Source organism: Salminus brasiliensis, chromosome 22, assembly GCF_030463535.1.
Source record: "Salminus brasiliensis chromosome 22, fSalBra1.hap2, whole genome shotgun sequence".
Taxonomy (NCBI): domain Eukaryota; kingdom Metazoa; phylum Chordata; class Actinopteri; order Characiformes; family Bryconidae; genus Salminus; species Salminus brasiliensis.
Genome location: NC_132899.1, coordinates 29742946 through 29757231, shown reverse-complemented (window position 1 = coordinate 29757231; position 14286 = coordinate 29742946). Strand labels below are relative to the sequence as shown.

Below are 14286 nucleotides of genomic sequence, written 5' to 3'. Positions count from 1 at the left end.
GCAAATACTGAGATCACCAGTATGAATGAGTAACAGTAATCTATCAACAATTGGAGTCCAATGTACTGTCAATCCAGCCAGGTTAGCATGACCTGTCTGATGTTATGCACGAGAGCTTTTGTCGGACAAAGGACGCGGTCAAGAGGATTTCAGGCGGTTGGTGAAACTTTGGTTAAACATCAAATGTACTAATTTGCAGTCAGCACCCTACCAAAAAGACAGAGTCGACCCGGATGTTTTTGGCGTCTGAACTGGACATACGAAACGAATGGAAGCTCATACTCCACTGTTAGCATCATGCTTATCATCCATTCATCCATTCATTTGCTTTGTTGCTGCTTCATGGTCCGAATGCCCTCGTGTCTACCTGGCAGGAACAGGAACACTACCCCCTGGACAGTGCCCCTGTTTATTGCACTCACTGGCTTCGCCACCGTGCCATCCAACCCTTTAGCTCAATAGCTTTAGCAGTAAATAAATAACTTCACGTTCACTCCAAACGTTGCCGGTTACCCAAGATGTTTCGGTGTCTGAGGCCTGTTTTTTTGTTTTTACTGGAGCTGCTAAGCTAACTCGGCTGATTTCAGATGGTCTGAGCTGGTCTTTGATTGATTGATTTGGTCAAGGTGGTTGGAAAAGCTGGTCATCTGGGTAAACACATACTTTATGCTGGTAAGCTAGCTGCTTAATCAGCTCTTGACCATGATCAGTGATCAACACCATGATCAAATGAGTGTCTTGCATTTGATTTGTGGTCCTGCTTGACCATGCTGGTCATGCAGGCCGAGCAGCTTGGTCTTGCTGGTGATACTGGTTGACCAAAAGAGACTTTCACCAGCATACGTTCAACCACACTGGTCGATCAGTCAAGCTTGGTCATACTGGTTGTCTAGCTTGCTTAGGTTGATCTTCCCTGTAGACCATCAAAGCTAGACTCCAAGAAAATACACTACCTGCTGCTTGGCCAGCTTGATCTGGATATGCTGGGTTTATTTTTTTAATAAAGAAATATTCATAAACTAATGATGATTAGCATTAATATTTTTGCTGCTATTTTTCCCCCCACCGCTGACAGCATTCATCTTTCCAACCTTCTGGACCATCTCACTCTCAGTTTTAGCATTAAGTTGACATTTTACAGATTTACAGCTTCCAGTCAACCATCACACATACTGTATGTCTGGTGTTTAATGTTTAGTTTTGAGCCGGAGCTACAAGGTCAATGTGGCTAGCAAGACACGGAAGCATGCACCCCACACGTTAGCATCGTGCTAACTGTATACAACTGTAATTACAGTGTCTGAACCCACGTGAGCAAGCCTCTTCGAGATTACCTAACCAAAGTGACTTAACAGGCCCATCACTTGAGGAAGTGAGTTATGTTCTACAAGTCGGTCACTTGCTTCTAACCGAATCTGCCATCTCATGCTTGATTACGTGAAACTAGTTTGGCTGGCTCTCTTCTGCACCTCTTTGCGTGATGATGGCTGGGCTTTGCCAAGACTAGATGGAGCCTAAAGGGAAGATTTACGAGGAGATTCTGCATTCCTGTTTCTGTTCCGACTTGTTCAGCAGTCAATTACATGACTCCACAGTGTCAGCGATGTGGGGAAAATAACCGGGCCTGAACAGATCGGAAAGAGCAAGTTAAGACGTCAGAGAAGTGACGACTCCGAGTGTTTAAAGGGCCGAGATCTTGCCAAAATGAGTTCATATTCGCTGTTGTTCCATGAAAACCATGTATCTCCATCATTTTTGTCAGGTTTTTAGTTTTGAACCCGGTAGCTGCTTCTGAACACTGTGCAGATAATTGCCGGATGAATGGACCCCCTTGTTTTGCATTGACTTCCAGTCAAAGTTGACCCCACTTTTGCCTGCTCCTGTAAAGTCACCATTTTTATCAACAGCAAGTACAGGGTAGCCAAGCCGACTAGATCTCCTTCATCTATAGTGGTAATGGCTGTATATTGGCATATTGTGGTGCATTGTGTGGTCCCTACACCTCCCCCAAAAATGTTTCACAGCATTCTTCTTGGTTTTGCTGGTGATACTGGTTGACCAAAACAGACTTTGGGTTGTGGTACATTCACCAGCATACATTCAGCCACACTGGTCCATCAGTCAAGCTTGGTCATACTGGTTGTCCAACTTAGTCAATGTTGCTCATCCCTGTAAACCATCAAAGCTAAACCATCAGACTCCTTGCTTGGCCAGCTTGATCTTGATATGCTGTTTTTTTTTCAGCAGGTAAAGATACATTTATTTAATAAGGAAATATTCCTAAACTAATGATGATTATTATGATGATGATGATGAAATGAATACAGTCAGTATAACCCAGCATTTTTGCTGCTACTTTTTTCCCACCGCTGACAGCTTTCATCTTTCCAACCTTCTGGACCATCTCACTCTGAGTTTTAGCATCGAGTTGACATTTTACAGATTTACAGCTTCCAGTCAACCATCATCAAAGTCACCATCTTCATCAACAGCAAAGGGACCAAATACAGGGTAGCCAAGCAGACGAGATCTCCTTCATCTATAGTGGTAATGGCTGTATATATGCATATTGTGGTGCATTGTGTGGTCCCTACCCCTCCCCCAAAAATGTTTCCCAAGACGTGCCGATTCATTTACACACAAGCTAAGACATGCACGATTATCTCCGGTGTTGGCAACAGTGCCCTGAAGCTGCGTGAAGAAGCAGTGCTCCGGGTTTGGTAAACCCCTTCGCCATTACAACCGTGGCTGTGGTAATCAAAACAGAGGAAACGTCTTGCAGCATGCAGGTCCTGCTATTTTTAACAGTGGAAAAGCAGGCTTGTGTGCAAGCGGCCGGCACATGTTGTGCCTCTGCTCTGGAGGAGTGTTGGGTTTCCACAAACTCACGCTTACAGAAGCTCACATGTCCGAAAGGCCCCCCTGCCAGCCGCAGCTCCTTCAGCTCTGGCAGGGACACAGGCAGCGCGTTTCCGTATTCCGGAGTCTCCTCCTCATATATTTAATAAAGCGCGTGATCTAACGATTAGCAGTTAGTCACCATGTCTACAGCTCGGCCTACATGCACTCGCTGAGCACTTTACTAGGAACACAGACTCATTCATGTTGCGCAATCATGTGATGCATGATTTTGCAGGTATAGGCCGGCAGCTTCAGTTAATGCTCACATCAACCATCAGTGGCTTAGTGATTTTGAGCAGCTGATCATCTGGGCTTTTGATGGGTAACGGCTCCAGCGTCCAGTGAGCAGCAGGTCTGCGGATGGAAACACCTTGTTGATGAACGTCCAGACTGGCTGAAGGTGACCGAAAGGCCTGAAGCAGGGATTAGGGATCCTAATTTTTTATGAATCGGGCACTGGCTTTTAAAGCCTGATCCAGTTCCGATCCTATGTTGTAGCAGGGTGCCCTCTGGTGCCCTCTAGGTGCCATTAACAGACATGGCATTTTTACACGACTGCACTGTGCGACCCTCCTGTTCCCAGTGCTTATTTTTTCACCGAACAAAGCCAATCGTGAGCTTGATTTGAGCTAATGAGTGTGAGTCTGGAGTTGGTCTCCTTATTCTGGAGTTGGACTCCTCATTCCACCTTAAAGAGTGCTGCAGCTAAGCTAGTGTGTACATTCTCAACAGCAGAACAGAACTGCTGCATCATTTAAGGTAGAACAGGAAGTTTAAGTAGGGGGGCAACATTAGCGTAGCTTAGCCCAGAGACTGCTTTTTACAATTGATGTTACAAAGCAACATCAATATTTTGGCTTAAAGTTATATATATATATTTTAAAATCCTTTCATGGTAAAGGGGTAGTTGAAGGGTATTGCAAGCCAAAATAGTACCTAAAAAGCTTATTTTTATGATTTCCTGTTATTTTCCCATCAAAATTTATATATATATATATATATATATATATATATATATATATATATATAAAACCCAGAAGACAATTGTAGGTTCAGTAGTGGTTTAATATAGTAAAAAAAAAAATTGTGCAATCCCTGGTTTTCATGACCACCACTACAAAGGTTTCTCCCTGAAATTGGTGTTTTGACTATGGTCATATTGTGACATTTTGTCCTACCACAGTGTGTTTTTCCACTTACTTTGATAAAACCGCACCATCCACTGACACTGTGGCCTCCTTCCCAACATGTGACCCTCTTGTCCACGCTTTGGAATGCAAGTCATCTGGAAGTTAAACAGGACACGCTCAGAACAGACTTTGGCTGGTACCTTCAGAGCTTTGGTCCAAGCTCAGAAGCTCGAAAGCTTGGAATCCCTAGCTAGTCTGATCTTGGAACAGTGGGAAAGCAGACTGTAAGTTCCAGCTACAGTGACACCCGATCCGGGCACCCATGTGGATCGGAGAGTATGTGATGTCCCTCCAAACGATGTTCTGCCTTCATAACTGACCCTTTACGCTCATGCGAGGGGTGGTGGTGGTGGAGGCTGCTGCGTCAAATGTCAGTATGCTCCAAAGAGCAAGGAAGCAAAACGCCCTGTACTGCAGTAACTCTTGTGATCAGTGGCGTCATGGTATTTTTCATGGCTTCATGTGAAGGGTGTAATGCTGTACGTCCAGGGATGTAAACAGGATGGAGGAACTTCTTAAGGGACAGTGTGGGTACTGTTTCAAAATCGGCCTCAATTAGACATGCCTGGATTATAAATAACAGATTCCTCCTGACTCTTAAAGCTTATCTGTCTGCAGATTTCCTCAAAAATAGCTGCTTGAATAAGTATTAAACCTCTTTAGACTAGTACAAGTCGGTTGGGGTACGTGTGGATTTACTCCAGGCTGTTCTGGTAGAAGAGCGGAGCGTTAGGAACGGTAAAAACGAAAGTACGAAAGTAAATGGGGGGATGTGGGTATTAGGTGTCGGGTCCGACAAATGGCCATTTTATTAACTCTGTGAAGGTAAAGATATGAAATAAGTGCTAACTGGATTCACATAGTATGTAAACGTGATTGAGTGTGGCTAGATCTGACTAAACCAGCCTATTTAAACGAAGAGAGCCAGGAGGTAACACAGACATGGGAGCGCCCTGAAACCCTAATTAAGTGGTGTTGAATGAGCTACGTAGGTTCAAACCTGAAGAGTGTTTAAGCATGCCACAGCGTCCTTTCAGTCCTTGCTCCATACTGACTCAGTGAATAAGCAGAAAACAAGGCTCATCATATATAATATTTATTTCAAAATATTTAAATACGCTCTAACTTCATGATCCAGACAGATGGGATGGAGGATAGAAAAATACATCATGAGGGCGCCCTGTGGGATATACACATGGTTATATAGTGTACTGTACGGCCTCTACTACTGACCACTCATGATCACACATTCATTTCAACTTCATTTACACAAACCTCTCAAATCTCAGAAATCCAGATCACTTTTCCTCTGCCCACATATTTTTCAAAATGTTATTACACCAAGAATGAATGTTGCTTTTAGAAAACGGATCAATTAAAATATGTTCGCAAAATAAGATAAAACCATGTACATTGTAAGAACCAACCATCTGCTGGGTGTGTGTGGAGCCCAGCTCGGCAATATGTAAGAAAAGCAGGAAAAAAAAATGTACACCTTTTACATCTGAAACATCAAGCTCTCTGCAAAGTCAGTCATGGAAAAACAAAAACAAAAGAAAATTCAGTTTCAAAAGTACAAAAATCAAAACATTAAAACTATTTCTACAGACAGCAACGCAAGAGACCCAGGTTCATAAACAAAAAGGCAAAAATAATCTACAAAGAGAAATGAATGAATAAAATGCACAAAACCAGGGAAACAATGTTCTTCATTCGGTTTTTTTTATGTTCACGACAGTGTTGTAAATAAAATCTCTCTTTATAAATACTCACTTAATATTCATCTCTGTGATTGAAACCCCAAGACATAAATAGGTAAAAGACACTTTCTCAATAATTAAGACATTTAAAATGTTGCTTAAATTACAGCATCTCCAAACTGAAATGTAAAGCTAAATAACTGAGAACATTTTCATCGTCATCCAAAACAGCTTTCCATAGAAATCGTATTAAAAATCAACAACCGAGGAAACAGTCTAGAAATTGTGCAGACATCCTATCAAAATATAGGCATTTCATGGTGTGCTTAAGCAAATGACTGTTTATCGCTGGTGTTGAGAATACGACAAATGACCGGAAGTCAAGAGTCGCTTGAGAGGAGACAGCAGTGAAAGCGGCGCGAGTTGCAAGTTCTTATTCACAGAACCCTTGCAGACGAAGTGTAGGTGTAGGTCCAGTGCTTTGCTTTCAGTGTCAGAAATAAATAAGATTAATATAAATAACCGTCCAAAACCAAGACACTGACGGAGCTTCAACAGACTAGTTTGTGTAGAATCTTTTCCAGGTGCACTTTAGTCACCATAGCATGCTCATACATGCTAATACAGCATTTGGGTAAAGAATGAGGGCTCAGACTGTAATTATGAAAATTAATCATCATTGGAATATCGTATATTATACTTTGCCCTATGTATACCATCCAGGTCCAGTGATAGCTGCTGTAATTTTGACTGTACACAGTGAAAATGTGACTAATGTATAGACCAGAAGCGTTAGCTTACAGGGTTTAACAAACTGCGTTAACCGTGTAGGACATGGTCAATATTCAGATAAAACTCATTGGGCAATTGACTACCAAGTAGTTTTATTGTCAAGTGTGATTTTTTTCCTGTGTTATTTCATGACTAATTAGAGACATAAAAAGTATACAGTCGATTCTGTGATGTGAAGTGATGTTCCAAAGTTGCATTTGGTAGCACGATGCATGGGAACCCTCAATATGAGGTCCACTGAGACGTCTTTATGAATGTAAATACAGAGGATTTACTTCATGTTTCAAAATGCTGGTAGCATGCAAGAACTGCAAAATCAGATTAGACAAGCCTGCCATGTTCTGAAAGGTTTTCTGGACAGATGAAACCAAGAAAGCGAAGCGTTCCTGATTGGAAGCGATACCACATCATCTGTCAAACATGATGGAGGCACTGTTATGGCATGGACAGAAGAAGCTGGTCCACTGGTCTTTATTGATGTTGTGACGGCTGATCGAATGAGGATGAATTCTGAAGTTTATAGGTCTCTACTTTCTGCTCAGATTCAGTCAAATGCTGCAAAACTAAACAGACAGCGTCTCACATTTCAGATAAAGAAAAAAGTAACCCAAAAAGCTTCTTAGGACAAAGTAATATAATTTTTTCTCAACGTCTGAGTCAAATCATCTGACGCCGTCTTGAGATCCGTATTAAACCATGACTGTTCATGTACATATGCTAATTTGTTGACAGAACGACAGGCGTTACTGTGGCTACATCCCGATTTGCACACATCTTTACTGAGGCGCCGATCGTAAAAGCATTCTTTGCTGCAAGATTGGACGAGCCCAGCGTTGAGAAAAATTCCATTCAACCTGAAAGGCAACTGTAGCCCAAACAACTCCACCACAAAGAACCATGTCACCTCAATGAAAGGTGTAGGAGCTCCTGAATAAGGGATATGCCTTTTAAAATAAATGTTAAATATTGCACCAAAAAGACTTCCACTGTTGTCCATGAACCTCAGTTTCAATACTATACAGAATCCCTCTTTGCTAAGAGTGTCCCTGAATTCAGAGTGTTATTAATTTCACATAATAATGTGCATGGGAGGCCGTTTGAGGTGCCAGGCATTCAAATACTGAAATCACTGCTCAGGTATTTGTTATTTTTATCAGAGCAAGGCGCTGAATGGTTCTTCTCCATAATGGAAGTTGGATCTTTTAACAAAGCTTTTTAAAAAATGGCAAGGTTTTTTGCTACTGTTACAAGCTGCATTAGAAATGAAGAGGCCGACCACTGGTTAGAATATGAACGGGAGTTCTCATAAAGCCTTCCAACAAAATGAGCTTTCCAACAAAAAAGCCTTCCAACAAAAATCAGCTTGCTGGAGGAACCCCCTCTGAAAAAAATCCCCAAGGCTGAAAAATCGCTTGAGGTGTTTGCCAGATTTGATCAGTAATAAAAAATAACAGTAATTTAATTTTCAGTTTTGGGCATTTCGGTCTCTCCCTGGTCACAGAGAAAGAAGCCTGTTTTCGTATGACTGGAAATAACTGCCCGGCGGCGTTGCAAAGATGGCAAGTAAACACACTGTCCTATTAGGACTTTGACATAACCCTTTTTACTAAGACTGTATGTCATCACTGCCAGTGATGTAGCGTTCAGCAAGGGACTGAAATGTTAGCTAGACGTTAACTACTCCAGCTGACGTTAGCTACATGTTATCTGCTCCAGCTGAAGTTAGATGGGTTTACTAACAGTACATTTCTCTGGCAAACTCATCAACATCCAGTGCTGTATGGTAAGCTCTGTTAGCTCATTAACTCATTAGAAGAGGCAGCCTTCATTAATTCTTAATATTAACATTTGTTAAAACATCCCATTCATTTTTGAATGTGTGAAAGATCACGCTGTTATGTCAAACAAGATGTCGTCACGCTCTGTAAGACTATCCAACCCTTACGACAGCTGCTATGGAAGTGTGCATTTGAGACCGTAGCCTCTACCTTTGGCTACAGAATCTATCGGCCCAAAATGCCCAGCATGAAAGTAGCTCTGTGGTCAGAAGTGCTAGAGGGTGGCTAACACGGACACAAACTGTGCATCAACAAAAGGGCTACGGTGTCTAATGCGTAGACAGTCGCTGGTGCAGCTGGGGCTGAAATGTTTAACCGGCAACAAACTTGCTGTATTATTGCTAAATCACAGGAATCAAGCAGCACTCAGTTCGAGTTCTGGGTCGAGAGGGAATTTAAATTGGTCCATCCAAGGTGGAAAATGATGATGATGATGATAATAATAATAATAATAATAATAAGCCATTTAACCAAATCTCTGCAAATGATCTATGACCACAACTATAGCTAAAATAAACAAGCTGCTTTAAACCTAATAAAGTGCAAGTCCACTCTCCTCTCTCTCCTCAGCCAGAAATGTTTTCATGTGTCTTGATGATTATTAATAATTACACAAAAAACAAAAATGAATAATTACAAAAACAAGATACCTAAAGTCGTCAGTTTCATTACAGCAAGAGACGTAACTAAAGAATACTACAGATAAAAATGGAGGATGGGGGATCAGAAACACAATTGGACAAATAAAACTGAAATGCTGCCTGGTGTTTGTTTGTTTGTTTGTTTGTTTACTGAAATGTCTGGTTTGTTAGCTTGTGCTCGAGTCATTCTGTTCATTGTGCTTTTGAATGAAGCCGCTGAGTTATAGAAGGTCTTCAGTCGAAGCCTTTCTCTGTGTGCAAACGGAGCACTGCTAATGGTGTGTTTACAGCTATGGCTGTGTTTACAGGCTCTCTGGGAATGAATGCTTGTACAGATGCATCAGTGGAGCAGCTACCCAGAGTTCTTCACATTTCACGCTGGTTCTAATGGCATATTCAGTGTATTTTCTTTCCTGCTAAAGCACACACAAACATTCATTTGATGACTAGTTGGATGTGGAGTGCATTTCACAAAGCATGTTGAAGAAAAAAAAACAGGTAATGCTTTTAATGAGCAGTTAGACAGATTATTTAATTGCTGCCATTATAATTTTTTTTATTTCCATTTTTTTTTAAATTATTTTATACAGTCTTTACCTTGGTTTAGTCTGTCTGAGGACATGCTTGCTTGATTGCTTGGTTCGCTTAATTGTTTCTATCCCAAGTTTGATCAATTCTATTGGTTTGTTAATCATAATTTGTTCAAATGGTGTAAAGACAAGCAGGGAGAATGGTGTAATAACAAAAATTATTATTATTATTAGTAGTAGTAGCACGCTTTGTGAAATACCACCCCCAGGTGTGTTAGGGCAGGAAAATGCTAAAATATGCAGGGCAGGAATACTCCAGATACATTAGAAGATTAGAAGGAATAACAGCGTGTGTGTGTGCTCATGTACTCCCTCTGGTCTCTACATTAGTCCGCAGCATGGCTCCTTTGTGGTGGGTGTCTCCTCTTCAGGTGCTATGAGCTTTAACAGTGGTGGGTCTCCGCTGGCTGGAGTGAAATAAACAGTGTTATACGTGTTCTCCTGTTCAGAGGCCGAGGGCTCCCCCTGGTAACCGGACAGAGGCAGCGCGCTCTCCTCCTGGACAGACAGCGGGGGCGCAGGGGCTGGCCGTTTCTGGAGCTTTGCAGCAGCTCTCTGGCGCTTCAGTTCAGCGAGCGTGTGGTGGGATTTCTCTCGGGTCATGCTGTCTGCCCCGTCGCCTCCCTCCACCACGCTGGGGGTCAGCTGGTAGGATGCACTGCGGTCCATTCTGCCCCCGCTCCGTAGCTCCCCTGGCACCGAGGACGAGGAGAAAGAGGGAGTGTCGCCGTTCCCCAGAGTGGGGACCGCGTTGCTGGATTCTCCGCCATCGTTTGGCCGCGAAACAGTGCTGGAACCGCCGCTGGAGCCGCCGCTGGAGCCGCCGCTGGAGCCAGCCACCTGAATGTAAAGGAAGATTTAGCAAAGGACTAACAACGAGACCGGCGTTATTAGAAGGTTGCTTAAAATTGCTATGTAACGAAGATTTCAAACTAGTCTTCCAGAGTATATCAAAAGGTTACAATGAACTAATCTTTCCATATTTGAGTGGCTACATCCTCACCAGGGCGGCGTGCTGTTTCAGTTCAGCGTCTGTTTGTCTGTCCTCATCGTCGTCTGGCGGTTCGGGCTGGCCTCCTCTCTCCTGCCACACCATCGCCTCCTTATGGTGCTCTCTTCTGTACATGTTACTCCGCTCATTCACACTCGTACGTCTCACCACCTTACTGCTCCCAGAGAGAGCGAGAGCGATAGACAGAGATAGGAAATTTGGGTGGAGGGGTAAAAAAAAAAAGTTATTTATTTTTGTTGCTGAAAAAGTGGCAGTTGTGTTTGACGGCAGCCCTGGGCAATAAGAGCAATAAGAGGTCATTCTGATTGTGTACTGATTAAACAGTCTTTAAACAGTTACTACTTTAGTACACTAGGTGGCACTTTTGCTGTGGACCAGATTAAACATCAGTGACCCAAGTAGCAGAGATCCCTAGTGTTTTCACTGTTGACCTTGTGGATAATAGAAAAGAGTAGAGTGAAGTTTGAGGAGGACGGTGTGACTGTGAACACACAACAATAATAAGGCCATAGTAATAAACAGATGTCATCCATTTACTGGCAAATAGTCAAGGAAATAACCCAACACATTTTTTGGAACATTGGATGGAACGTCAAACAACGGCACCATTAGGAGTAAATGGCCAACAGCATTATGCCGCCTTTAAGCAATCAGCCCCAGGGCATCATCAAGCCACTGCCATGCTTCACTGTAGGCAGTGTGTCTTTTCAGCAGATGCTCCATTCCAGTTCTGGTTAATCGCTCCACAGGCGGTCTGTGATTCTGCTCTGTGGAGGTGCAAGACTGATTCAATCAAGTATCAGAAAAGGCTTCAGTGAGGAAGCTGAAGCTTGGGCATCACTGGACCTTCTAACAGGACAGTGATCCCAAGCATGGTTTCAGAAGAAGTGCTGGGAGTGGTTCTCACAGTTGCTTGGCTTGAACCCCAAAGAAAACATTCAACTGCAGCGGCCGTGAGGAATGGGCTGAGGGGTCTGGCTCTGCAGCATGTTTGCAGCAGGTCATAACAGCAGAAGCTTCTACTAAGTACTAAAGACGCTGGTCATGAAGGGGTTGAATAATTTGTGGCATTTTATGTTGAACACAGTAAATGTGTAAATGTGTACACTGCACCAGAATCCGCTGTTCTTCAGGGCTCAAAGTAAAACAGGACGTGCACAACAACTATACACGCTCACCCTCTGCTGCTGGCGCTGGAAGCTCGTCTCTGCAGCGTGCCTTTCTGTCTGTCCTGACTCTTCATGATGGCGTCGTGTTTGTGTTTCAGCTCCAACATCTTCGCCCTCACCTCCTCGTCCGCACACACATCTACAACATACCAACACACCGGCAGACCAGGGCGGTGATGATTTCACGCTATGAGGAATTTGCAGTTGTGTTAATCCTGGTGAACGCAATGAGCGGCCTTACCTAGAGGAGTTTCTTCCAGGACAGATTTGGCATTTAGATTTGCTCCATGGGCCACCAGCAGTTCTACCATGTGCAGCTGATAAAAATAAATAAATAAATAAATAAATAAATAAAGCAGCTTGTGGTTAGACACTGGTGAGGAATGATTTCAACATTGTAATTTTAGAAATTCTAAACATAAACTCGGTTGAAATGGTGCTGTGTGTCTTTGCTTATGCAAGAAAATATAAAGTTAAAGGTGCCCGTATTTGTCACTGTACAGTGTTTACTGTACAGCAAAATGGGTCCTCCGCATTTAACCCATCTGTGGTATGATTTTACAGGTTTCAAACATAAAACCATACCAACCTATTATTTACTGAATATATAAATATTATAAAAACTGAATTCCCTTTTTAGTAGATTACTTAATCGCCTGCCATTTTTAGACTCTGGTAGGTTTAAATCTTTACAAATTAGTTTTATTTTGATGCACTGAAAATATATTTCACATGAATGAGATATTGTAAGTGTAACAGCACTAACTAATGATACTATTTCACACACAGCAAGAGGGGGATTAAAATAGTATCAATTTGAACTAAAAAAATGTACAGTGTGCAGTACCAACCTGCCCCCAGCAAGCAGCAGCATGAAGCGGAGTCCAGCCATCGCTGTCCTTTTCCTCCACACGCACTCTCTGCTCCAGCAGCAGCTCCCCCACTGACAGATAACCGTTAGCGGCTGCGATGTGCAGCTACATGGGGGACAGAAGATGAAGGAATAAAACACAGTGTGAAAATATCAGTGTCTTGATCTTGATCTGCATCTATTTTGGAATTTCAGAATTAATTATAATCCACAGCAACAATATTTAACAAAAGTGTGTAGTTGTAGCCATGGTAATATTGTAAGTCCGACACCTGCTTTGGATGTGTTTGAAGGCATCTATACTTTTCTTTCTGGTGGAAACTGTGACAACGAGAAGTGCAAGATGCCACACCACGAGATTTGAGATTTGTGTTGGAGAGCTGCTCATTTAAAGCAATTTAATAAAATGCTGTGAAAAAATTGTGCTTTGGTTTTAATCAACAAGCTGAGCGATGCTTTTTGGCAGTCCGTGTAGTTCCCGTCATTCAGTGCATTAAAAACATGAAAAAAATCCTCAATAAATCCAGAAATAACTGAATTGAATCATGGTCGTGTCTGAGATGCTCAAATCCAGCCTGTGTGGGTTTTATCTAATACGTGTTCTCTCTCTCATTCTCACCAGAGTAGCTCCTTGCTCGTCTGATGCATTCAAGTCAGCCCCCCTTTCTACCAGCCCTTGAACATCTGCCAGCATCTCTCTCTCCTTCACTCCACGACATTCGTCAATGCGTTCCTGAGTGATGCCTGTGTTCACAAATACAGAAAAACAAAAGACGTCTAACCTAAGTGAATCAAAAAGATAGCTAGCTTGACAGACAGACAGACAGGCAGAAAGTATGACACTTGCCTTATCCTTGGAATTGTTTGCCTGTGTTTTGGATACTGCACTTTGAAACTCTGCTTGTGTTTTTGGACCAGCTTCTTGCCTTTCCCGTATCGGATTGTTTGTCCTGTGTAATGTTTGTCATTGTGCCTCTAATCTGCTTTCTGGATCTGACCCTTGCGCGTGTTTTGACTACGAACCTGGATTGTGACTCCCCTAGTCAAGCCTCCTTCGTATTTTACCTCTGCGAGAGTCTGAATCTGTTTGGCACGTTACACCTTCCAATTTATTATACATCTGCAATAACACACAAGAAGGAGTGCTACACTCTGAGATGCCGTGAAGCATCTCATGGACCTGTCCTAAGCTTTTCTTTAGACACACTTTGTGGATTTCTCATTTTGGCAATTTGAAGCCATCATATATGTCGCAAGACATATTTTTTCATTTTACAAAAAAAAAAAAAATCTAACTAAGTGTTAAAACAACCTTCAGTAAACTAGAGCTTGTCGTTATGGCGGAGAAAAGAGCTAATTGCCAATTTGTACTTTAAGAACAAACTAATATTTTAATTTTGTTAAATTACACATTCATTCTAGTAATTCTACTATTTTCCCACTACGTTTACCTTCTAAACCATTAAAAGATATATAGATATTCTCCCTTCTCAAGTAAGAATTTAAGAAAACTTCTCTGCCCCAGGTTTGTAACATACTCACTCACATTTTGCAGGCTGTGAATTCTCCAGAAGGGGGTGCT

General features: G+C 42.3%; 1 protein-coding gene across 2 annotated transcripts in view; it reads right to left on the bottom strand.

Annotated features, from left to right (window-relative positions):
* Positions 1-5171: 5171 nt before the first annotated feature.
* ppp1r16a (protein phosphatase 1, regulatory subunit 16A) overlaps positions 5172-14286 on the bottom strand; it is a 41391-nt gene continuing 32276 nt past the window's right edge. For both annotated transcript variants that reach the window (XM_072667444.1, XM_072667445.1), the window contains exons 6-11: positions 13324-13448; positions 12685-12810; positions 12075-12150; positions 11843-11972; positions 10656-10818; positions 5172-10492 (exon numbers count right to left, since the gene is read on the bottom strand). In XM_072667444.1, the coding sequence (XP_072523545.1) occupies positions 9974-10492; positions 10656-10818; positions 11843-11972; positions 12075-12150; positions 12685-12810; positions 13324-13448 (1139 nt within the window). In that variant the 3' untranslated portion in view covers positions 5172-9973. The remainder of the gene's footprint in view (positions 10493-10655; positions 10819-11842; positions 11973-12074; positions 12151-12684; positions 12811-13323; positions 13449-14286) is intronic.